Source organism: Monomorium pharaonis, chromosome 5 (genome assembly GCF_013373865.1).
Source record: "Monomorium pharaonis isolate MP-MQ-018 chromosome 5, ASM1337386v2, whole genome shotgun sequence".
Taxonomy (NCBI): Eukaryota; Metazoa; Arthropoda; class Insecta; order Hymenoptera; family Formicidae; genus Monomorium; species Monomorium pharaonis.
Genome location: NC_050471.1, coordinates 10,374,633 through 10,397,142, shown reverse-complemented (window position 1 = coordinate 10,397,142; position 22,510 = coordinate 10,374,633). Strand labels below are relative to the sequence as shown.

Sequence of the window (22,510 nt, the reverse complement as noted above, 5' to 3'; positions counted from 1 at the left end):
TCACGCAAAGCTCTGCACGTGGTCCTCCTTTTCGGAAGGATGACCTGCAACCGCTTCGCGTAAGGCACTCTGTTGACGCGACTTCCTCTCCTGAACGGCGACTCTATAGTCAATTGTTCACTACGTAAAACTTATCACATCCACGAAATTATTCAAGAGCACTATGGTATGTATGTACGGAGTGTCTGTCGTTTCAATTAAATTACTGATTGCTGTTGGCGTTTCGCACACCGCTGCGGCTACCTCTTTCTTTCTCTCTTTATAATACGGTATTCTATTACGATACTGCAGATATGGAATACAGCAGCAGAATTGTACATATGACTGGAGTAACATACGTTACAGCTAAAGGAAGTACACTACGCTACTTAAATGTAAGAAATGGGATGAAGATAGTTCCGATAAGCGTAAACTCATTCTCTCACGAAATTCACACGACTGCCAATTATATATATCCAAGGTCTCTTGCGTCCACGATAAACTGCTAAAATAAAGATTGCCAACACAGATTTTTTTTTCTAAATGAAATTAAAACATTAAAATAATAAATTATTAATAATGTTTAGAGAAGATGTACATTACATTTAACAAAGTTTGCGTTTAAATGGTTCCATATTTTGATATTTACATAAATTATAGAAGTATAAATTTTCTAAAAACTTAGTCATGACATCTAAATATGCTTTTAAGTGTGATCTTTTCCAAAAATTCAAAACGAGTGTATCGTGGACACAAGCTTTAACATGTAAGAAAGTAAAATAACTCGAAAAACATTGCATAATTTCTGCTGCTCATACAACGCACACCTTAAAGTCAATTCTTTGTTTATGTTTGAATTCAATTTTTGATACAATTAAAAGCTCTGTCTTTCAAAATTATTCTCCCAAGTGTTTTGTACGCTGCTATACAATTATATATAATTTTTTCCCGAAGCGCAGAAGTGTATAATAATATAAAAATGTATCTTCCTGATGTGCATAATATTAACAATACGTAATGAACTAAAGGAACAATTGGTTTCGCGTCCTACTCTTTCTCATTATTATACCGCAGTTTAATTATCGTCAACGCTATAGAAGTGATTTTCTAAAGTATACCATCAACAAATACAAAAGTTCATGAGAAAGCATGTGAACATATATACCCTCAACAAATATGGAAATAATATAAAATGTAACAGGCATATTACACATTATATATATATATATATATATGTATATATATGATAACAAATTCAAAACAGATTATTTAAATAAAATCATAAAAGCCAGATGCATTGAATGCATTCAAACACATTCGTAACAAGTAAAGGTTGCTGCACAAAAAAAGAAAAAGAAAGAGAAAGAACTGTTTAAGAATATATAAATTCAATATTGTATATATGCGTTTCTATATATATATGTGTGTGTGTGTGTGTGTGTGTGTGTGTGTGTGTGTGTGTGTGTGTGTGTGTGTGTGTGTGTAAATTCTCATAATTATATTTATAATACATATAACAAGTTCCATGTATTTATGTGTAAATAAAACGATTTTTTTCTATTTCGTAGAAAATGTATCTGTGGTAAATTATATAGATCTATTGTAATGAGATTTGTAAGAGTTCAGTAAACAAAATAAGTAAAATCATGGTGCACAATTAATTAACTAAATGTCTCATTAAATGTAAAGTGTATCGGTAATAGTGATACGCGCGCACGCGTTCTCTCTGAATAATACTCTGAATAAAACAAAACTACTTTTGAAATAGTTTTAATACATTAAACTTTTAAATAAGACTTTGTTATGAAAATGGGGTAAAATTCTATGGAATGAAGATATGATCGCCTTTTTAGTATATGCAGATCAAATTAATGCTAGCATTGTTTTCATACTGTGCTCGTAGTGACTATATTATTGCGTGACCTAGTGTGTAATGTGTTCATCTAAAGTATATACTGAATGTAAAATGCAATAAATAACAATTATAGTGGAGGTACAGTAATAACATTGACATTTCTACGTCTCACTCTAAACGATATAGCTTATTCTATCAGGTACTGTGTTGGGTTTTTCTGTCATGGTAACATGCACCAGTCTGGAATATGTGTCTTGTAGATTCGTGTCGAATACGCTGCTTCTTTTTGTGTAATACACAGAACTGCTTTACCAGTTAACACGCTAAATCGTACATACAAAACGTTGACATTAAATTGTATCGATTACCTTAATCACCTTAAAAATGGTCAATCTTATGAACGGAAAGAAATCCGAGAAATATGTAAAATTCTTACGTAATAACATATTACGCAGTCTTTTTCACGTAAACATTCTTCGACAAAGTTATCTGTTAATTATAAAAATATCGCCTATTAATACAGCAGTCTTTAAGGTCTCTTATAGAAGTAAACAATTGTAAGAGAAAACAAGGTGGCCCATTATATGTTGTTCATTGAATCCCAATATTCTGAGCACAATTGTATCTTTCTGAATTATTCCTTCCCATTCATAGGATTTCTTTTTAAATTTAAAGTATGATATATCAATAGTTGACTTTAAACTAATGTAAAACTTACATCAAATATTTTAAAAGCTATTCAACAAATCCTTAATTTGTCATGCACACTAGCTCCAAATGGAAAAAAATTACTTTGATTCCTTAGAGAAATTAATGTTTTTGATATCTTAATGACACACATACGGTACGTTAAAATATAAAAAAGAAAATAGAAGAGAAAGAAAAAAATATGAAATAAAAAATTTTCTTAACATCTCTAAAAACGCGTAGCATCTGGTTAGAGCCTATCCCTGTTTTCCTAATACTAAACGTTCTTCCTTTGTTTATAATTAAATATCAATGGAAAACTTATTTTGGAATGATCAGTGTTTCTGCTCCATTTTAAACAATCAGCCCGAAAACTTCAGAAACTTCAAAAATCTTTAGGCCATGCAGTGCCCGGATATTTAGCAATTTTGTATCCCCAAACGCGAAGAAATGCATGCCCGCATGTCTTTTTGCCGTATTCAAAGTGTGATATTTTATGGACATATTCATAATCAACAATTATTCTATCCTATGTACAGAGGCATCAGAAATTTGTTTTTTTATTTTAGTTCATTTTAGTTCGCGCATCTTTCAATTTTCGGCACGTCGACTGTTTACTTAATTTGTATATATACAGAATAATTCGATACGTTTGAGGATCAACAAAGAGTAATAAAATACTCTTGAAGCTAGTTCAGAAAAGTTACAAATAGTCTAAATAGTCTCAATCAGGAACTGAATATCAAAATAATTTCGCTAACAATATGCTGTGATAGTGAATATCTTTTTATAAAATTTTAATATCAAAAATTTTTATATATAACTATACTTAATATATTGATTCTTTGTGCAAAAATGCCTAATTTTTTCCTCAAAAAATATTTTGAATCATTCTGTATATATACACACGAGTCTGGCAAACACTTCAAGTATCGTCTATGCTATCACTGCATTGTAATATTACAGGTGCACCATACAAAGAATGCAATAAATTTTTAGAATTTATGTTGCTTTCGCTGAGATGCAGACGAGCTTTGTTCTCCGCGCGATAAACGTATTTAGCTCGTATTTACACGTGGTGATTAATGCTATGATTTCTTCCAAAACATTATTATTTACATCGATCATGTACCAGACGATACTCCTGCTTTGCGAGGCTGTTGCAATTTTGCATTGCTTTCGTTTTCTCGGGGCTGGACATTATTATTTCTTTTTTTTTTCGCGCGTTGATTCGGAACGTGGCTACGATCGACGACGGCGTATCGATCGTAAGGAAGGAGGAAATAGGAGAATTCATGTACTCCTACCTGTTGTACCTTGATACCGCTGAGAAGCATTGAACACTTTAGCGTATTGCCTAACGCACTTTCACCCGTTTGGTCCGAGCGCTGGAACAGATGCACATACGGTTTTCGGCAACGATGAAGTTTCACCGTCCGCACATCCTGAATTGTTATTTAAACTGCTAGCACTACTGCCTAAAGTACAATTGACCATTGTGAGCTGCGTGCCTTCTAGATCTTGTTCTTCTTCCTCTCCTTCTTCTTCTTCTTCCTCTTGTTGATTATTTGAGGCGGAACTACTTCTTCTTTTGTACTGTAATCACAAAAAATGGGCGAATTATTAACGTGTAACACGTCTCTATTGTCTACGACGAAACGTTAAAGTTCACAATGGAATACCTGAGGATTCTCCATAATGTGAACATCCTTCGAGCCTCCATTGACCTCCCACGGCGACAATAAGGGTTCTTTCGCGCAAATTTCAAAAACCCCGTTAGATTGTGCGCCCTGTAAAACACATGTCATATATTACCTTTTTTGCATTAAGACGAAGTTTAGTCTAATCAAATCTCCGTTTAATTACCTTCGCGTCTGAATGCGGATTTGTTTCGACTGGTGACGATGGACACAGCACTGCCAATTCAATCTCATTCGGGGAACCAGTGGCATTCGCTTGTTGACCCGCGGACGTAGAGGACTGCTCCGCGCAACATCCATTGCGTCCATTTCGTGATAATATACACCCGTTCGTAGGCTGGGTATCGTTTCTCAGACGAGAATTCTCAAACTTCTTCCGGCAATATATGCTGCATAAGCATATCATGATAAATCCGACGCTTATGTTCACCCCGAGAATCACACCTATATTTTTGTAATCACGATAATGGTTAATAATGATTAACATAGTTAATGATTATCTGAATCTAAGTTTGCTGTATCTCTTACCTAGACTCTGATCGGGCTTAGAGTTTTTCTCATTGCCCGATGGGGCAGGTACTTTCGACGATCCTCCACCACCACCACCACCACCACCGCTATTACCACTGCCATTACTACTGTTACGAGTAATACCACCAGTAAAAATAATAATAGGGTTCGACGGTTTTCCATAACCGGCCTTCGTCGCTGCTCGCACCATAACGAAATATCGTTTCCCCGGTGCTAAACCTGGTAGATTTGTGGTCCTTTTGTTACCTGGCACTGTCACATTGTTCCATGTTGTTGTTAAGTCCACGGTATACGCGACAACATAATTTTGTATAACGCCGTTTATGTTACTCGGTTCTTCCCATGTAATACGTACTTTCGTATTGTTTTCCAAGAACCATTGTAGCCCTTCGACTTTACTAGGAACTGTAACATTTTGTTTATAAAATCTCAAAATGTTAGCATGCGTATATTGCTATGTTTCAGATAGTTATTAAATTCTTACCATCTTCGTTTGTGTAGCATTCTATAGATTTACTAAAGAAGCTTGTCTGATTTGTGTCGTGCCTAATGGCTTTTACTTTAAACTCATATAAAGTAAAAGGTTTTAACTCATCAACACTTATTTTTGTACCGTTTCTGTAATATACATTTAACTTAAGTCCTAGTGGATATATCTTTAGCATTCAATTATATTCATTTAAGAAGATACTTACACGATAGAACATTTAGAATTGTTAGAATTTTGCACATGCACTGCATGATAACAAAATTCGAACGAATTTACATCGTGCACATCGGACAGTGTCCATGACACGTTAATGGATGTAGGCGAGATAGGAATGGCCTCCAATTCCATTGGCACAGCATCTAAATTGCAAGATTATTGCATGAAATTGTTCATTTTTCTTTTTAATGCAGATATAAACCATAAAGATCTGACAAACTTACTAGGATTAGATTTTATGGTCTCTACATGTTTCGTCAGGCAACCTGTTGCTTCACCGGAACTTACCATGCATAGACGCATAGTATAAGAAACGTTCGCATCTGAATAAAAATTGATTATTGCATTTTTATAATTTATATAACAACATTAAAAAGTGTTATCATTTAATACAAAATATTTACCAAGATCAGTAAATAAATATTCAGTAATGTTTTGTGGTAAATGAATATTCTTTAATCTCTCGCCATTTTGATTTTCGCAATAAATTTGCCAGGAGTCGAACTTTGATTCAATTTGATCACTGTGTTTAAAATTAATCTTCCATTTCATCTAGTATCAGAACAAGGTTTTAGAAAACAATTTAGGTAAATTATTTGAAAATTTTGTAATTCAATTAATGAAACAAACCTTGATTATTGAAGCATTTACAATTAACACTTGAATATCCACAACATTTCTTATAGTAAATTGATTGGATTCAGAAGTTGGCATAGTTACGGTGATCCAATCCAATTGTGCCTCGCTAATATTTGGCTCGCCCTGTTTTGTCCTTGCCAATACTCGAAGATCATATCGTGCTCCAGGTTCCAGACCTATATACATAATACATGATTATGTCATCTTTTTTGTCTTTGCAAAGTTCAAATGGAAAAACGATATAGATAAGAATCATACCGGAAAGTATGTAGTATTGAACGGTGGCAGGTAGATAATGTACCCATCTGGAGGATGAACTCTGATGAAGTTTCCACAATAGCTTATATTCCACCACAACGCCGCGAGATTCCTTTTTACTCAAAGGCTCCCACGATACATTTAGTTTTGTACTACTAATTATATCCACATTCATTTTTGGTGTGCTTTTAGGAACTAAAAATAAGATCGTTATTTCGAGTTAATCACAGTATTATATTTATATAAGATTTATATAAGATAAATTAATAAAAACAGACATGGAAATACGTACCACTTGGAGCAGTGGAACACACAATGGTAGCAGATTGATCGCTAGCACCATAATTATTCCACACTCGTATGTAAAACGAGTAATTCGTAAATGGTTCAAGAAGTTTTGTTACTTCTACAGATGTAGAATTCCCTGGTTCTGGCGGTGAAACTTCCTCTTTACCACCTTCTGTTGTTAGAAATGCAAATTCATAAATGTAAGTTTATTAAAATATAAAAATCTTTTAATTCTTAATCTTATACTTATGTCCCCAAGTCTTATATCCCAAAAGAGCTTATATCTCAAACTCACCTACAGGACTATAATGGACGGTATAAGCTGTAATACTGGTATGTGATACAGACTTTGGTGGTTCCCACGAAATTAAGATTTTAACTGGTGAAACAGCGTGACACTTTAGAGACGTGGGTGTAGCAGGACTATTGCGCGATGTATTTACTTGAAGCCGACCAGCAGCCCAAATTTCACCCACTGCATTCACCGCCACACATTGGTACATGCCAGAGTCAGACGGCACTGTTGCTGATATTGCTAATTCTATTTTATTGTATTCCTTAATGTAAGTTGTTCTGCGACCTATCGACACATAAAATACACAATTAATCATAAAATTATATAGAATATTTCTTTTCTTTGACAAATCGTCATTCTGGCTTCAATATCATTACCATTGATTGTAAGATTCAATGAATCTTTTAGCCAATAAATTTTAGGTACAGGTAATCCTTGCGCCTGACACTCGAATCTTGCCGTTCTCCCATTTGGACAGATTTGGTTTGTCGGCGTTTTTATAAATGACGGTGGTATTAATACATCTACAGTTATATTCTGCAATGATTTAAACAAGATGTATGTATATATGTGTTTAATTTATGCTATATATCAATTACATTTACATCGTCATATAAATATAATGATTATTTACCTGTACTTCCGAGTCATTGGTGATAGGATTCATTGATGAACACAGGTAAATTCCAGCATTGGAAACATTCACCTTTGTTAATGACAGTAAACTAATGCCAGTGGTGGAATTAAGAAGGATGCGAGGTTTTGTAACATTATCTACAAATACGATAAAATATGTAATAAATTTTCGAAACTAAATGCGTGAAATCTGCTGTTAAATTTCTTACCTATATAACGAGGAATAAATGACCATGTTACCAGTGGTAATGGATAACCGGATGCAGCACATGCCACATTAAGATTCGATCCGTTAAGCAACCAATGATCATACGAAACCTGTGGAAACAAGGACGATGGCGTATGCGTTTTGTTACTCTCTGCTCTCGCGACAACCGTTAATTTTGTTTCTTTGCTCCTTTTGGTCTTCTTTAGAAATTCATTAGTGACTATGCATCTGAAATATCATAATATTATGATTTTATATTTAAGCCTTCGGCACACGATACAATTTTTCATGCTAGCACGCATACGAGGCGTCTTACAATTGGGTTACGATTGGTAATATAATCATTCGAGTCAATCAGGGCATATAATAAGATGTCTCGTATGCGATCTAGCATAAAAAATCATATTATGTGTGTCAAAGGCTTTAATTTGTAATAGAAAAATTAATAACAAATTAAAAAAAAGATCCTATGTTATACCTATATGAGCCAGCATCTGACAGTTTCGTTGCACTTATATACAGAACACCTGGTGGTACCACAGAATACTTTGATTCATTATGATAGGATAACAATGTTTCATTATGCTGCCACGTAATATTGGGTGGGAAAGGAACACTATCGATTAAGCAAGACAATCTTGCAACTTCGCCTTCTTGAACAGTAATATTTTCTGAAGTTTCTTTAAATACATGGGCAAGTTCTGCAATAAATATTACATTTATGATAAAAGGAAGAACTGTTGCGTTAATATATTCATGGAATGTTGCATTTACCTGCTATTTGAATAATAGTAGGAGCTGACTGTATCAACCCTCCTAAACTAGTACGTGCTACACAGCGATATTCATCTCTATTATGATTTCTAGCATTAACAATATTATTCCTTTCCTTGTCTTTGAACTTTTGCATTTGTAAATTTTGTTTCTGCACATAATATGTATTGTGTCATATAACTTTTAAATATACATTTATAACCTCATAATGATAAATATAGTATTCACAGAGGTGTACCTTGTAAAAGTGAAGAGAACCATTGGAAAGAAGAACACAGCGAGTAAGACCACACGGAGGTGCTGGTATTCCATTGTGCAACCAAGTCACATTCTCATTCAAGCCAGTTATACAACTGAGCGTGATCCCCTTTTTTCCTAGTATCACATGGCCACTAGGTTGAATTTCCAATGTTAATCTAGATCCTTTAGTCAAACCAATGTCGGAACTGTCCACCTTGGACACGTTCCTACCACTGATATTTCCTCCAATTCCTTTAACACCTGCCAAACAGGTGGTTTATAAATTACAATACTTTTGTAGGATATAAACATTGTATCATGACATATTAAAAATCCTATCCAATAATGTAGACAAATAAACAGATAATGTACATAATTTTTTTTTATTCAAAATTAGTATCCTGAACCTTTTAAACTTATAGTAACGACTGATCAGAGATTACATCACTGACATTATTGGTTCCATGAAACTTCTTAGTAACTCTTGAAGCAGTCGAATACATTTACATATCTTTCAGCTAATCTATTATAAGTTTTCAATTTTGTGCTAAAGCATTATCGCCAATAATTTTACATTTGATATTTACTTAATCGTTGCACATTGTGGGTCATAAATTTTAGTTAAATAACTAAAAAAATTGAATAGAAAAATTGAATAGTTTTAGAAATAAATTATATATAAGCTTCACAAAAATTCACTGCTCAAATAATTAGAAGTGTAATTAAGAATGTGAGAGGTATTTCAGATTGAAAAACAAACGAAAAGACGTGAGTCCTCACGACGTTCGTCATATAAAACGCGTGTATCATGCGAAAACAACAATATCAGGTTTCTCCACGATAGCTGCGTCTCTCCTTCTTCGCCTCGTCGCCAGGGAGGTAAATTTACGGCGATTCGCGCAACCACCATCGGGAATGTTTGAAAAGAGACGAGGGGAGACGCTCTCGAGAACGCCGACGATGCCTGGGTCCATGTGCGTCATAATAAACCAGTAACATCGTCACCCGAAACTCGAGGGACACGGGTATAATACGGCCGATCGTCTTCCGCATGGAAGGAATGTTGTCGGCGAGGAGGGAAAACGTAGTAAACACGAGAGGAAAACGGAGCACGCACCTGCGGCGCAAGCTGGCTTCAGTACTTCCGTGATCAAGACGCTCAGCAAGAGTACTCGCGCCGCCATATATCCACGCTCATCGGCAACCGCGTACCGGTGCGTGCGTGCGTGCTGCGTGCGTGCGTGCGTGCGTGCGTGTACGTGTATGATGTGTGTGTGTATGTATGTGTGTGTGTGCGTGTGTGTGTGTGTGCGTGTATGTGTGATTGTTTCACTGGCAGAGGAGCACGGCCGCGTTGCGCCGTCGTCGATTCTTCGTCGTCGTCGTCTCCTTCGACTTCCTCGTCGCCGCCGCCGCTGTCGTCGCGTCGTTGCTGGCGCGCGAAATTCGTCGCCGCATGTTTGACATGATGGTCGTCGTCGTCGGCCTCGTCGTCGGGGCCGAGGAGGAACAGAGACAGAGAGAGAAGGATTACCTCGCTCTACCGCCGGCTGTTCCGTTTGCCGAGCTGGAGCGCCCTTTCTCCCCTCCGCCCCCGCCCGACCGACCTCACCGCACCACCGCTGCTTCGCGTTCCGCGTGTGTATACGCTCGCGCGCTCACATCGTCAACCGGCGCGGCGCGCGTACCGCTCTGACCTGGCGTGGAGAGAGAGAGAGAGAGAGAGAGAGAAAGAGAGGAGGCGGCGAAAACCGGCGGAATCGCGAGCACCTGGAGCACGAGCGCGTGCGACTCGGCACCGTCGCCGGGAGACCGTGCCCGCACCACCGTCCTCGCCGGCGTAAAGTTCGTCGTAGCGCTACGTAGCGCGTCTCGTCGTTATTTAACACGCGACACCCTCGTTCTTGCTTGCCATCTTTCCCTCGGGCGTCCTCCGCGTTTACCGCCGCCTAGCAGCGCGCGAGGGAAACTCGAGTTGTCGCGCGAGGTCGCGCTGGTCGCGCCGTATGGAAAACGCGACACGAGACTCGATCGGTAGTACTTTTGTTCCATCATGCGGCCCGGGAAAAATTATTTGATATATAGCAATTTTTTGTTTTAAAGTGAGATAAGAGATGTATAAAGATGAATTGTTTGCGATTTCGAGCAGTATCGTGGACAGGATGAATAGATAAAATATATTAATTATTAATATATAATAAAACGAATGATTATTAATCGGTAATCAACTGCAATCTCCAATTGCCATTTGATGGTTATAAAAATTTCTGTTAAATGGTGAACGCACGTATTTTATTGATTCAACACGAGATTTGAGATATATTATTTAGACAAATATCGCAGTCAATTGAAAAGAAGCGGTAACTTAAGCATATTAGTAGAATAACAGAAATACAGAAAAGATTTCGTGGACATGATACGTGATTGTCAAATGTTTTTTTTTTTTCTGGAAAGCAAATAAATTATAAGTTTAATTGATTTAATAATTCGGCATAAAAACACAATAATTTGTATATTTCCAAAAGAACGTCAAAATAAAATAATCGTGAAAAAATGTCTCTCTTATCATTATTTTTATTTATGTTAAAATAAAATATATGTTACAGAATTAAAAAAATATTTTAATAACATATCCTATCGCCATTCTCGTCTTGTACCTTTTTATAGTTAAGAAACATTTTTAGATAATTGAACCGTTACAATTAGAGATAGTCGGTTAACAATACATGAATAAAAATATGTTTCTGGTTTCTGGTATATATTAGACTCTGATTGATTTTTTCATAAAAGCATCGATCGAGTTGCGTAGGAATGGAAGTAATCTCTTCGCTTTTTATAAGCCGCTACGGTTTTTCTCGACGTTATTAATTATTTTTCTACGATAGCAATCGCGCGTGAGAGGGGGGGGGGGGAGAAATCGTCGCTGTGTACGCCTCGCGGTCATTTTGCTTCTAAAATAAAATCATCAGGCGCGGCATAAAGCACTGCGTGTCGTACATATTGACGGGGACGCGACGGACCGATCGGATGAGGAATCGGTATTGCAACCGGTTTAACTCGAACGATTTTCCAGCGATTGCGCTGTGACCTTGCGCACCGGCTTTCTCTCGTAGGGAAAGTTCTCCCGTATCAGAGGGGTTGGTCCCATCAGTCGCGACGACAAGGGGATTCCATCGAAGAAGTCCAACAAAAGACTTCGACGAAATCAAAGTCTTCGCCTCTCGATTCGTTTCATTCGTTAATATTTCCTCTCTGCTTTCTTTTCTTTTAACTGTTTTTTTCAAAACTATTTAGAGAAAATCTATATGTGTTTTTTAGAATTTCTTATATATTTAAATTTTTTGAAATGTTCTAAAATTTATTTAAAAAATTTGTAAAACTTTTAAAAAACTTGTAAAATTTTTCTCCGAATTTTTAATATAATTTTTCAGAATTATAAATAAAAAAGTAAATTTTAAAGTTTTTTTTAAATTATTATTTGCTCATATTTGTTATTTAATCAATTCTAGATTCAAAATGATAAAATATCTATAATAACAACACAGTATTAAGTTTTGTTATAAAATTAGATATTTAATAAAAAAAGAAAAAACATTGCAAAGTATATGCACATATATATATGTGTGTACATATATAATCTCTTTATTATACAGATTGCAGTGCTGAAAATAATGTAATGTAAACTGTAAATAAATGATAAAACTATAATTTATCGAATAACTATAATTTCGACGTGAAAGTTTAAAAAAAGAGACTGCATTAGATCTATATAACAAAAAAAACCATTTAAATGTACATATAGATCGTTAGATAACACAAGTTAAAAAATGAAGAATGTAACTCCATGCTAAAATATACTTTGAAAATGTTTCAAATGCTCAAAACTAAGAATGCCTTATAATTTAGTTTCTGTTGTGTGTTATCATTAAAATTCCTCATCTAATAACGCAGTTACGAGTGATCATGATATAAGATCTGTAGGACTACATTCTTCTCCTTTGAATAAAAATACGTTGTTGAATAATATGTTTATTAGGATCAGTACATGATAAAACTAAATTAAATTTCTTCGTAAGCAATTACATTTGCTTAAGATTGTCCAAATCCTTTAAAAGAAGATTTCATATTTTTGCTTATATACGAGACACAATGGCCGCTGACTTCATGCTAATTCCTTTCCGCGCAGCGACGCAAATGATGATGAATGATAATTGCGTCGAGAAGTGTACCTCGAGAAGTACAAATAACCATTGTTTCCCCCCCTCCCCCCGTTCTCGTTGGAGAGAAAACGGGATGACCGTTATTTTGCAGTCGCCCGTAATGACGCGTCCTGCTCAATCCGGCTCCTCCCGTGCCTCCGGGGGAAGCGCGCGTTTGCACGAAATAGAAACCGCGTTGTTGATTTCCGTCGTCCCCGCGGACGTCGCCGTCATTGTCGTCTCGCGCGCGCCGAAAGGAAAGTCGTTCGTGCGTCTCGTTCGGTTCAGAGATTATCATGCTAGTAGGACATCTCTGACGTCCCGGCGAAAACCGACTGACGCACCTGGTCAAAGGCACTCATCATTGCTGGCACACGAACTCGTAAAATCAATTCTGAGGCTTCTTTCGCGAGAGACAAATTGATCGAACGTATCTATCGCGCGATTAAACGGAGATCGTTAGCCCATAAATCTCCTCGCGGTACGGCGCTTTCATAGCCTGTGAAATTGTACTAATAACTCGCGTCGATCGTTCTCGCGAAGAAAATAACGTACGCAATATGTGAAATTTATAATCGCCGGTAACAAAGTTAAGATGTCCGTCGCTCCGATGATGGAGACGATGTCGTAAATCTTCCGCGCGATAGAGGATTTCTATTTTCATCACTTTTGTCCTCCGTTGTCGAGCGCACAATTTTTTCCCAATAAAATTTAATTTCCACGCCTTGTGCGAAGAGTGTATAAAAAGGAAGAAAGTGAATTTGAAGACATCGATGAGAAACGACGTGGCCGATGCCACGTATTTATCTATTACGGCTTTATACGCGGACATGTGCATGATGTATGTCTATGGAAATGCGATAATTACCAGCGAACCCGTCGCGCCGGAGATAAGCATGTATCTGACAATGTCAGTTTCACCTTTCTTCGTCTTCCATTTTATGCGCGAATGTGAAAGGTGCCCGCGAGGAATAATCGTAATCCTCCGATTAGAATCGCATGTGGAACATCCTGTGCGCCAGCGGAGCGCTGATTTCCAGTTAGTCGACCCATTAGAGTGAATCTCCCATCTCGCTCACATTCACATGTACATATTCCATCGTCTCATGGCGAGCGCGGAGACCAGCAAAATTGCAATCTCATCGATTATGGAGCATCACGTGGTTCGTAAACCCGAGCCTCGCATTGTTTTTATTTCCAGTCTGCTATTGAACCATCGCGGACACAAGGCGTATATGGTCTGTTCTCTCCTCGGGTGAACTTTTTGCACGGTTCATCTCTTCTCCCTTTTTTTTTCTCTTCGATGGAGAAGGAAAGGAGGAAAGGTGAACCGTGCAAGAAGTGCTAACCAGTACTTAGGTCGGCTTAAAAAGAAACAGGACTATTGTACCGCTACCTATTTCCTCCTTTCTAGTATTATTGAGTTATCACGTCAACAGTAAGAAATCAATCCCTTTTTTTATTGCAGAATATGCGTTGAAAGAGATTAATTTTTTTTTTACATGAACTACGCGTGGAAATAAATAAACTTTGCATTAATTTTTTGCATCGCGTTCAATAATAAAGTCGATAAAATATCTTCAAAGATCCTTCTCTCGGAAATAAATGTAAATCCTGATTATCATGGGAGCCACTTTCGCTGGAAGCACAAGACACATGTAGAACGAAATTATAAGGTGTACATTTGCGAATGTAGCATGACAAAGAAATGAGAGTTTCCGGTTGATATTTTATATCAATTTCTATTATCGAGAGTGCGAATGGTGCTATATGAAAACATTACTTTACTTCGGCGTACATTGCAAGAAAAATATTTATACATGATTTCTCGTCTTCAACGTCACAATTTAGTTTGATTGCAAGAAAACGGAAGTCTTAAATAGATATAAAATAGATATAAAAGATTGTTTAGTATATTAATGTAAGATCTTCAATATGACTCCATGGAAAGATTAAAATAACATAAAAGATTATAGTATAGTTCATTAGAAAGTAGAAAAGTAGAATGGTACATTTATTGTTGCCCTTATTACGTGCGAATGTTTTTTTACCATGTTCAATCCGTCGAGATCTTTCAATCTTTATCTCGCCGAGGAAAGAAGAGGAAAGAATCTAAATGAGAGAATAATCCAAGACACCTGACAAGAACTTTCGAATAATTGATTGGATGAGAGAACTTTGAAAGAAAATTTAGGAATCTCTAGAATCGATTTCTTCTGCTGGGGAAGAAAAATCAAAACGTCTCGATAAACAAGAGACTTTGCAACCTTATCTTTTCAACTTTGTATCCATCAGTTTTATATTCTTGTTGAAGAGAAAATTCTACGAAAATAATTTAAGACACATAATAAGAACTTTCAAGCGATTGATTAAACCAGAGAATTTTGAAGGGAAATTTCTTTAGAAATCACTTGCATTATTATATGGGAAGGAAAAATTAAAATATCCCGGTCTCAGTAATTACAAGCGATGAAAATTACAGATAATGGCGATAGAAATCAAAGTCCTACTCTTCTCACTTTCTTGGTGAACTCTGCGTTAAGAAACGTCTCTGTGTCTGCTTGACATAATAAACACTGTTTACAACAATTCATAATGATACACGTCGTATATTAATGTAACGTGCCACGCCACACGTATGTAGATCGCGTGGCCGCGAGAGGAGGCGACAATGCCGGCGATACGTGCTTCGCGAGACGTAAAGTCGCTTCGGCCACCACCTGATGAACCGCGGCCGAGGGGAAAAATGAAAAGCACGAGCGCGCGCGTGGAGAGAAAGAGGGTGAGAGAGCGTCGGCTATAAAGCGATCCAGTTTCATTGAAATTCACAGTTTGTCGTATACGTATGACTGCGGACGTGGGGACAATCCGGCCGATCTTTCCAGTTAGTGCTGCAGCATGAAGACGGGGCTGATGTTGCAAGTAAACAAGATCGTCAAACGCGAAGAGTCTCAGATATCTTAACGGCGGGTGTAAAAACGGCCGTGTCCGTCGATCTCGCGTAAATTTGAATGAAATCTCGCGACGGGTTTTTCGGTTTTTCTCGCGGAGAAAAAGAGTGCGTTGTCGGAAAATATCGCCTACGTTAATAAAGATCGACTTGTGCTCTGCTTGTGGCCTGCTAATAAATAATTTAACGGCTCGACGCGAGTAAAATCAGCCGGCATGTTATTATGCGTGAACGATTGAATATAAAATTTAGAAAAAAAGAAAACAGAAAAAGGCATAGATTAATCGTTGTGGTGATTTGCAGTTGGTGCTGCCTGTGGTGTTATTGGTCGGATCCTCGGAAGAATTTTTTCTTGAATCGTGAGTGTCCTTGTACTGGAGCTTGTTGGAAATTCGAAAGGAATAATTAAATTCTACGTAGGACGTTTCAAATTGATCTTGTCTCTTTTGAATTGTTCAGCCGATCTTGAATCAAGTTTCTTTGCCCCAAAAAACTTTGACACTTTATTCTACAATTAAAAAAAAGTTTAATAATCAGATTCTAAATTAAACTCTTGTTGAAATAAGCTTTTATCACCTGTTAGACTATCTAAACAATTTATGTAATAAAGTTTTAATTTTTAGCTTGATAACTTAAAAAATTCATTAGCGCCTTAATATGCAAAGGAGAAAATCGAGTCTCTTTTTTAGTAGAATAAAATCGAAAGGTGGAACGTGAAAGATTTATATGAAACGTAGGGACAATAAGATTACGTCATGCTTCTTCCCGCTTCTCCGACTTGCAAATTATTTATGAAACGTTCTCTCACGTTGCAGCCCTAGGAAGGCACTGACGGAATTCTTTCAATCTCTGAAGAAAAGCGCCCTGCCCAAAACAGGCCACGTACAGCATTATCACATACATTATTTACCGATGCCTTTCCCCATGTTGGCATGGACGAAAGCGCCGGATAGATACTATCTCGATGGACTCTACGAGTAAGTTTACATTATAATGTCGAGTAAAAAGACTTGGATTCGAGTTAAACTCGTTTCGCGGGCGCGCAACTCGATTAAGTCTGAAATTTAATCTGTAGATAAATAACAATAATCACCGAGGGAAAGTGATACTCCAAGTTGAATTAGCATTCGGTTTCACGTGCGCGAGAAAACCCGCAATCTCGCCGCCGCGGGTTCCTTTAGCTCTATTTGCGAACGTAACGTTAATATCACGCGCGAACGCCGCTATTACTCGAGCGTTTTAATTTTCCAGCGACACTCTCGCCTCGCTCGGCTGGTCGGACTATCACTACAGATACACGCCCGATCCCGCGCTGATCATCGGCTCGTCGGGTCTCCAACACCTGTCCGGGTCGGGTCTCCAACACCTGTCCGGGTCGAGTTTCTGGGACGACCTTTTGGGCGAGGAGATTCTAGGTGAGTAATTCGGACAATTCCGCGCGCGCGAGGGAGAAAAATCAATTCGTTCGTTCGACCGGAACGAACTGTGGTGGGAAGAAAGAAACCGGGTGGTCTTGTCATTATTAAAAATAGCAATCTTTTTTCGCAGGTACCGACAACGCATACGACACGATCGATCGCAACTCCCCGGGAGTACTGGTGCAGGTCCCCATCAACCGGCCGCTCGTCTTTCATCTGCCGTTGAAGAAGTCGCGGCAAAGACGAACGGACATGACGGCGACCTAATGTCTCACCAACGGTTGCGATCGAAATCGGTCATGAAACTCTCGCACGGCAAATCTTCATTCGTCTAGCTTTAGACTAGCCCTAGATTAGCCAATTAAACCCTAGTGAAAAGGATTTCATGGAATTTTTATGCGGACCGGAACGAATTTTTAGAAATACTATACCTAAGAGAGCCCACATCTTTTCTTAGAATTTCTTATACACGTGAACTCTAAAATATTCTCAGATCTCTTATAATTTCCAAAAGAATATTTTAAACACACTTTATACGATTTTATCAGAAATTGTATTCATGAGAGGTAGACTTTCTCTCCTGTCAGCATTTGAGAAATTTTTTTTTAATGTTACAAAATTATAGAAAAATACCGAAGGGAGAATTTTCACCGGGGAAAACTTAGCTTCTAAGCGCTTAGCCCACTGTATTATATAAATTTCACAATGGCTTGTTATTTATTACGCGCGTAACAGACATGTACTCGAAATGTTCCTTGACTTCTCTACTTCTACCGAATTACATTTAGATCTTGTCGCCAAAGCTCGACGTGGGGCGCTCCGAATCGTTCACCAGCAACAGCTGCGGAAGCTGTTTGCACTTTTTCGCCGCTCCCGCGTGAAATTTCCGTGTGCATTCGCGACGTCGTCGGGCCGTCCTCAGAAATGACTCAGGCACTAACTCACGCAGTTTCGGCACGGTCGTGATGGCCTTCAGTTTCCTTCGTTCGACGCGAGCCCTCTGACGCGCCTCGTGATCCTCCTGCAGCCTCGACGTGAGGCGCGTCATGTACGCGCGATCCGTCAATCGTACCACGTTACTTCCCATCAACAACGTCAATCGCGATCTCACGGGTGTGTAGCTGAGCCTACGTCGATTAATTATTAAGAGGTTACTCTCTCAGGAAAACCGAGGCTTGAGAACCTACCCGTATTTCACACAGTCTGTTTCCCACCATGCCGGAGGCGCGTCGTACAGATCCTCAGCCGGCAAAAGCATATCCGTTTATAAATTGTTAACTATTTTATTTAGTAATAAACTTTTTGACGTGAAATTTTGCTCAATGATGACTCCATTAAAAGAAGGATGCGTCCTTTCGTAACTCGAGCGTTTTTTGTCCCCCACATTTCCTATCCCAGCAAACACAGAACATTGCGGCAATGTTATAACATTGTAGCAACATTACAGCAATATCACAAAATTGCCGCAATGTTCTGTGTTTACTGGGACGATACCGTTAAAATCTGTTTTAAACCATTCGCATTCAGAGTTCATATAAAATACACATGAATTCTATTCCTAAAATCTATTGCGAGTCATCGATCGAAAGAAAATGCGCTTTAAATACCTATTTTGAGAGATTTCTCGTACGTAGCTATATGTATGTAAAATTAATTATAGAAACCTTAAATTTTATTAATAACCCAACAATTATATACATGTGTCTATAATTTAGCAGAGAAATCTTTTCTATTTAATCGAGCGTAAATAATACCCGACGGTTTATCCATGGGTAGATAAACCTCCTTGTTCTGTCCCTGTATGACTTTGGAGAATTTGCTGAGATCCAGATCAAAGTAATGCTTGTTCGGCATTTGCATCTCGATGCTATAAATCTGTAAATACATTATTCCCGCGTAATCCACACGTCACAGATAAGGCGAAGATAATTTAATATAATATTGAATTATTTTTGAAATATTTAAATATCATTTTAGCCAAAAAATTATGACGAGATATTAAACCGTTGCTTTATAATAATTAAATATTAATACTTACTTGCTTGACTTTATCAAGTATGCATTTTTCCGTGAGATAAAGCGTATTCTGGACGCTTGGCGAGTAAATCCCCGTATCCGGTGGACCTGCGAAATTCTGCATAATGCATTCCTTCACCATGTACCAGACGGCGTCGAAATCCACTCCTCTCGCGGTGGAGAAGTCCCAGGTCGCCGTTACGACAGTGCTGAAAATACGATCGTTCATGTCCGGCAACGTCCTGTACTCGTCCTGAATGAAGTCTGTAAACGAGCTCTGCGTGGTCTTCAACACTCGCAGCCCCTTTAATCCACCGCGTATTCGTGGCGATTCTGGAAAACGAGTTGATTCCGAATGAAAAAAAAAATAACGGGTCAAAGTTTTCGCTTGTTCAAACATTTCATTTTTCTTGATATCGCGTGTAATAAGCTTTCATAATTTTTCCTTTTCCAATTTACAAAATATGTCAATATATACTTCGAAAGAGCAATAAATAATTTTTAACAACAGGCATCGCGCTAATTCATATAATTTTCATATTTCACGCGTAATCAATCCAATTTTTACTTAATAAATCCTACTTTTTTACTTAACATCATTTCTTATGATTGAAATGAAAAATTAATTCAAAATTTGTTTAAGAATTTATAAAATATATTTCACAATCGCCTAAAAAGAAAAAAGAGCACGTGTAATTTCTACTTCTGACTTAATCGAGCCGCAACCACTTCAACGCGTTGCTGTTTACTTTCCGGATTATAATCTCAGCGGAGGCAACGCAATCAATTAATTGAGCCGTACCGTTTCTGAGCTGACTGACTTGGCAGAACCTCGTCGCGGTGGGGCTCATGATGAAAGCGTGATTGTGCGGTCGGTTGTCATCGTGATACCTGGCCCACGGATACTCCTCGACGTTGATACTGACCTCCGCTACCTGCTCGTACGTGTAGAGGAAGTGAGAGCAGAGCAGAAGCGCGAACGCCTCGGGCGAGTGAATGCCGTGCTTCTTCGCCATCAGATACACCGTGTTCTTCTGGCTGTCCGTCGCGATGATGTCGCGATTGTCACCCTCGAGGTAATCCTTCTGCGTGCCCAGACGCAGGTGCGTGTCGACCTCGTACTCGCGAATCTCGTGGCGCAGCTCGTCGTTCCGGCGCACGTACAACAACTTGACATTGTTCTTGCCGTAACCGTAAGCGCCTAATTCGTACTCGCCCCTAAACCGCGAATTCTTTCTGAATTCATTTAGACTTTTCGTCCCCCTCACCTTCCTTCGGTCGCCCGCTTCTTTCCGACTTGTTATTTAAGACCCGCAATCTCTCGCACCTCTCGTTGTACCCGGGCGGAAAAATTTTCTACAAAGTTTAAAAAAACTACAAGAATTTACAAAAGTGTTCCAATTCCAGCATTTTTCTGTAGAAACTACAAAAAAAATGCTAGAATTGGAACACTTTTGTACATTTTTGTAGTTTTTTAGAATTTTGTAGAAATTTTTCCGCCAGGTTAACGTGGTAATAATTGAAATTACGATTACTGTTATAAAATGCCGGAGCACTTGTTGCTAATGAAAATTAACGGTGGACTTGTAGACTTTTGGGACTTTCATCAATCTCGTCGGCAAAAATTACGATCGCGCACCGCGAAAAGTCGTGGGATATTTTAAACCGCGCTACGGGGACAATTTATATATAACAATGCTAAGCCCATTTTAGACGGTCTAATAATTCGCGCGATTTCGTTCAGATTTCGAGACAGAATTCCAATTATAATTTCATTACGCTCGATACGTGTGCGCGCATCTCTTAATATTTACACCCGCGTGTTCCTGATTCTCGAAACATTTTCTTTTACCTCTTGTCCCGCGCCATTACACCGCATATAGAATTATAAATGGCACGTTCTATCTTGAATTCCGCGACACGAGTTATAGGTCACCTAAAGTGAGGTTTTAAGTTTAAAGCGTAATCAGTATCTATTTTCCGTTACCGTCTAAACTTACGCTACATCGACATCGTAATTATTCCCCATCGAGCGAAACAAAAGGTATTTATGGCGACCGCAACCGCGCCGACATTTCGTGAGACACTTCGCTCTCTTTCTCTCTCTCTCTGTTCCTCTCGTAAGAGCTCCGATCGTGGAACTGTTAAAAATTCACAGCAATTCTCTCGAGGATAACAGGAGACTCCGTTACGATATTCTCTATTCTCGCGAGCGTATTCGCGCGAGAGCATTTTCATCGATTTATACATTTATAATACTCATCTAACGAAGCGGCCGGGGAGAGGGACGTGCGGAAAGAACTATACCTTTTGTCACCCCGATTGAAATTCATGCGTATATCCATCGGGCTACGCTCCTTGTCTCTCAGCGATCTGCTGAGCGAAAACTGATCGTCGCTCGGCATATCGGAAAGCGGCTGCTCCTTGAACGGGGACATTCCTACCAAATGGAAAATATACTCTGTGGAAAAACGGTCGACGCACTACGTGCCGCGCGACCGCGCCCGTTATTTATAACGTCGCCTCCGGAAGTGACGTATCCCATCGCGCAACTTTTCCACCTTTGAACTCGAAACTCTTCGTCGGGAAAAATTCTATCTTATATGCGCGCGCGCGCGCGAGAAAACGTCGCTCCCACCGCATAGAGAATCTGTAAAATAATCGCGACGACTACGACTGACCCCGCGATGATCTCGTGATCCTCGACGGATTTAGCATCCATCCACAAACATCGCCGATAATCCCCGGCGGCTCTCCGTGGGGGAGACCTCTGGAAAAGGAAATCCATCGTGATTTTCATCGGGACGCTCGATCGTTCCGAGAAGCGTCGGTCATCTCCAATCTCGTGCCCTGCTCCACTTACGTGGAAATACAAATACGTATTGGGAAATATGTCGATACGCGCGCGAAATCTACTTCCCGAAAATTGACGTCAAATCGACAGGATCGTCGCAATAAGTGAATATTAAATTTTCATCACGCGCGGATGAGACGAGAATGATCTGTTAGATAATGATTAGCGCATTCGTCGATGATATTCGTGTCGGCGATGGCTGCGAAGTAATACCGCCGAGTTCTTCTTTTTTTCCGTTGGATATACCAATATTTTTTTCTTTGTTCTCGAGCACGAG

General features: G+C 38.6%; 3 protein-coding genes across 4 annotated transcripts; 1 reads left to right on the top strand and 2 right to left on the bottom strand.

Annotated features, from left to right (window-relative positions):
- Positions 1 to 250: 250 nt before the first annotated feature.
- Positions 251 to 10,870, bottom strand: LOC105838401 (protogenin). Of its 2 annotated transcripts, none has more exons than XM_036287300.1 (19): positions 9,914 to 10,870; positions 8,795 to 9,048; positions 8,557 to 8,707; positions 8,261 to 8,483; positions 7,784 to 8,010; positions 7,573 to 7,712; positions 7,316 to 7,475; positions 6,939 to 7,223; positions 6,648 to 6,815; positions 6,356 to 6,550; positions 6,089 to 6,273; positions 5,863 to 6,010; positions 5,683 to 5,781; positions 5,448 to 5,601; positions 5,237 to 5,370; positions 4,750 to 5,157; positions 4,388 to 4,665; positions 4,204 to 4,311; positions 251 to 4,117 (listed from the first exon to the last, which is right to left on the bottom strand). In XM_036287300.1, exons 1-19 carry the CDS (start codon positions 9,978 to 9,980, stop codon positions 3,890 to 3,892), a joined length of 3,612 nt encoding a protein of 1,203 aa, XP_036143193.1. In that variant the 5' UTR covers positions 9,981 to 10,870; the 3' UTR covers positions 251 to 3,889. The 2 variants fall into 2 exon arrangements, with proteins under 2 accessions (XP_036143193.1, XP_012539399.2); XM_012683945.3 differs by having other exon boundaries at positions 8,795 to 9,057; positions 9,914 to 10,861.
- A 1,521-nt stretch (positions 10,871 to 12,391) lies between these two features.
- Positions 12,392 to 18,672, top strand: LOC105838408. Its single transcript, XM_012683953.3, has 5 exons — positions 12,392 to 15,917; positions 16,249 to 16,304; positions 16,761 to 16,922; positions 17,197 to 17,360; positions 17,494 to 18,672. Exons 1-5 carry the CDS (start codon positions 15,894 to 15,896, stop codon positions 17,628 to 17,630), a joined length of 543 nt encoding a protein of 180 aa, XP_012539407.1. The 5' UTR covers positions 12,392 to 15,893; the 3' UTR covers positions 17,631 to 18,672.
- Positions 18,673 to 19,013: 341 nt separating this feature from the next.
- Positions 19,014 to 22,102, bottom strand: LOC105838404 (uricase). The gene is made up of 4 exons (XM_012683948.3): positions 21,687 to 22,102; positions 20,182 to 20,597; positions 19,402 to 19,712; positions 19,014 to 19,238 (listed from the first exon to the last, which is right to left on the bottom strand). The coding sequence occupies exons 1-4, from the start codon at positions 21,815 to 21,817 to the stop codon at positions 19,068 to 19,070; spliced, it is 1,029 nt and encodes a 342-aa protein (XP_012539402.1). The 5' UTR covers positions 21,818 to 22,102; the 3' UTR covers positions 19,014 to 19,067.
- Positions 22,103 to 22,510: the final 408 nt, after the last annotated feature.

Bases quoted from the DNA above. Each gene is read 5' to 3' on its own strand.
- LOC105838401 (XM_012683945.3), bottom strand. From the start codon at position 9,980: ATGGCGGCGCGAGTACTCTTGCTGAGCGTCTTGATCACGGAAGTACTG. The intron at 7,713-7,783 runs GTAAGAAATTTA...TCGTATTTGTAG, and splicing joins ATTTATTCCTCGTTATATAG to ATAATGTTACAAAACCTCGC. The intron at 4,666-4,749 runs GTAAGAGATACA...ACAAAAATATAG, and splicing joins TAAGCCCGATCAGAGTCTAG to GTGTGATTCTCGGGGTGAAC.
- LOC105838408 (XM_012683953.3), top strand. From the start codon at position 15,894: ATGAAGACGGGGCTGATGTTGCAA. The intron at 16,305-16,760 runs GTGAGTGTCCTT...CTCACGTTGCAG, and splicing joins GAAGAATTTTTTCTTGAATC to CCCTAGGAAGGCACTGACGG. The intron at 16,923-17,196 runs GTAAGTTTACAT...TTAATTTTCCAG, and splicing joins TATCTCGATGGACTCTACGA to CGACACTCTCGCCTCGCTCG.
- LOC105838404 (XM_012683948.3), bottom strand. From the start codon at position 21,817: ATGTCCCCGTTCAAGGAGCAGCCGCTTTCCGATATGCCGAGCGACGAT. The intron at 20,598-21,686 runs GTATAGTTCTTT...TTCGCGGTTTAG, and splicing joins TTCAATCGGGGTGACAAAAG to GGGCGAGTACGAATTAGGCG. The intron at 19,239-19,401 runs GTAAGTATTAAT...ATGTATTTACAG, and splicing joins TACTTGATAAAGTCAAGCAA to ATTTATAGCATCGAGATGCA.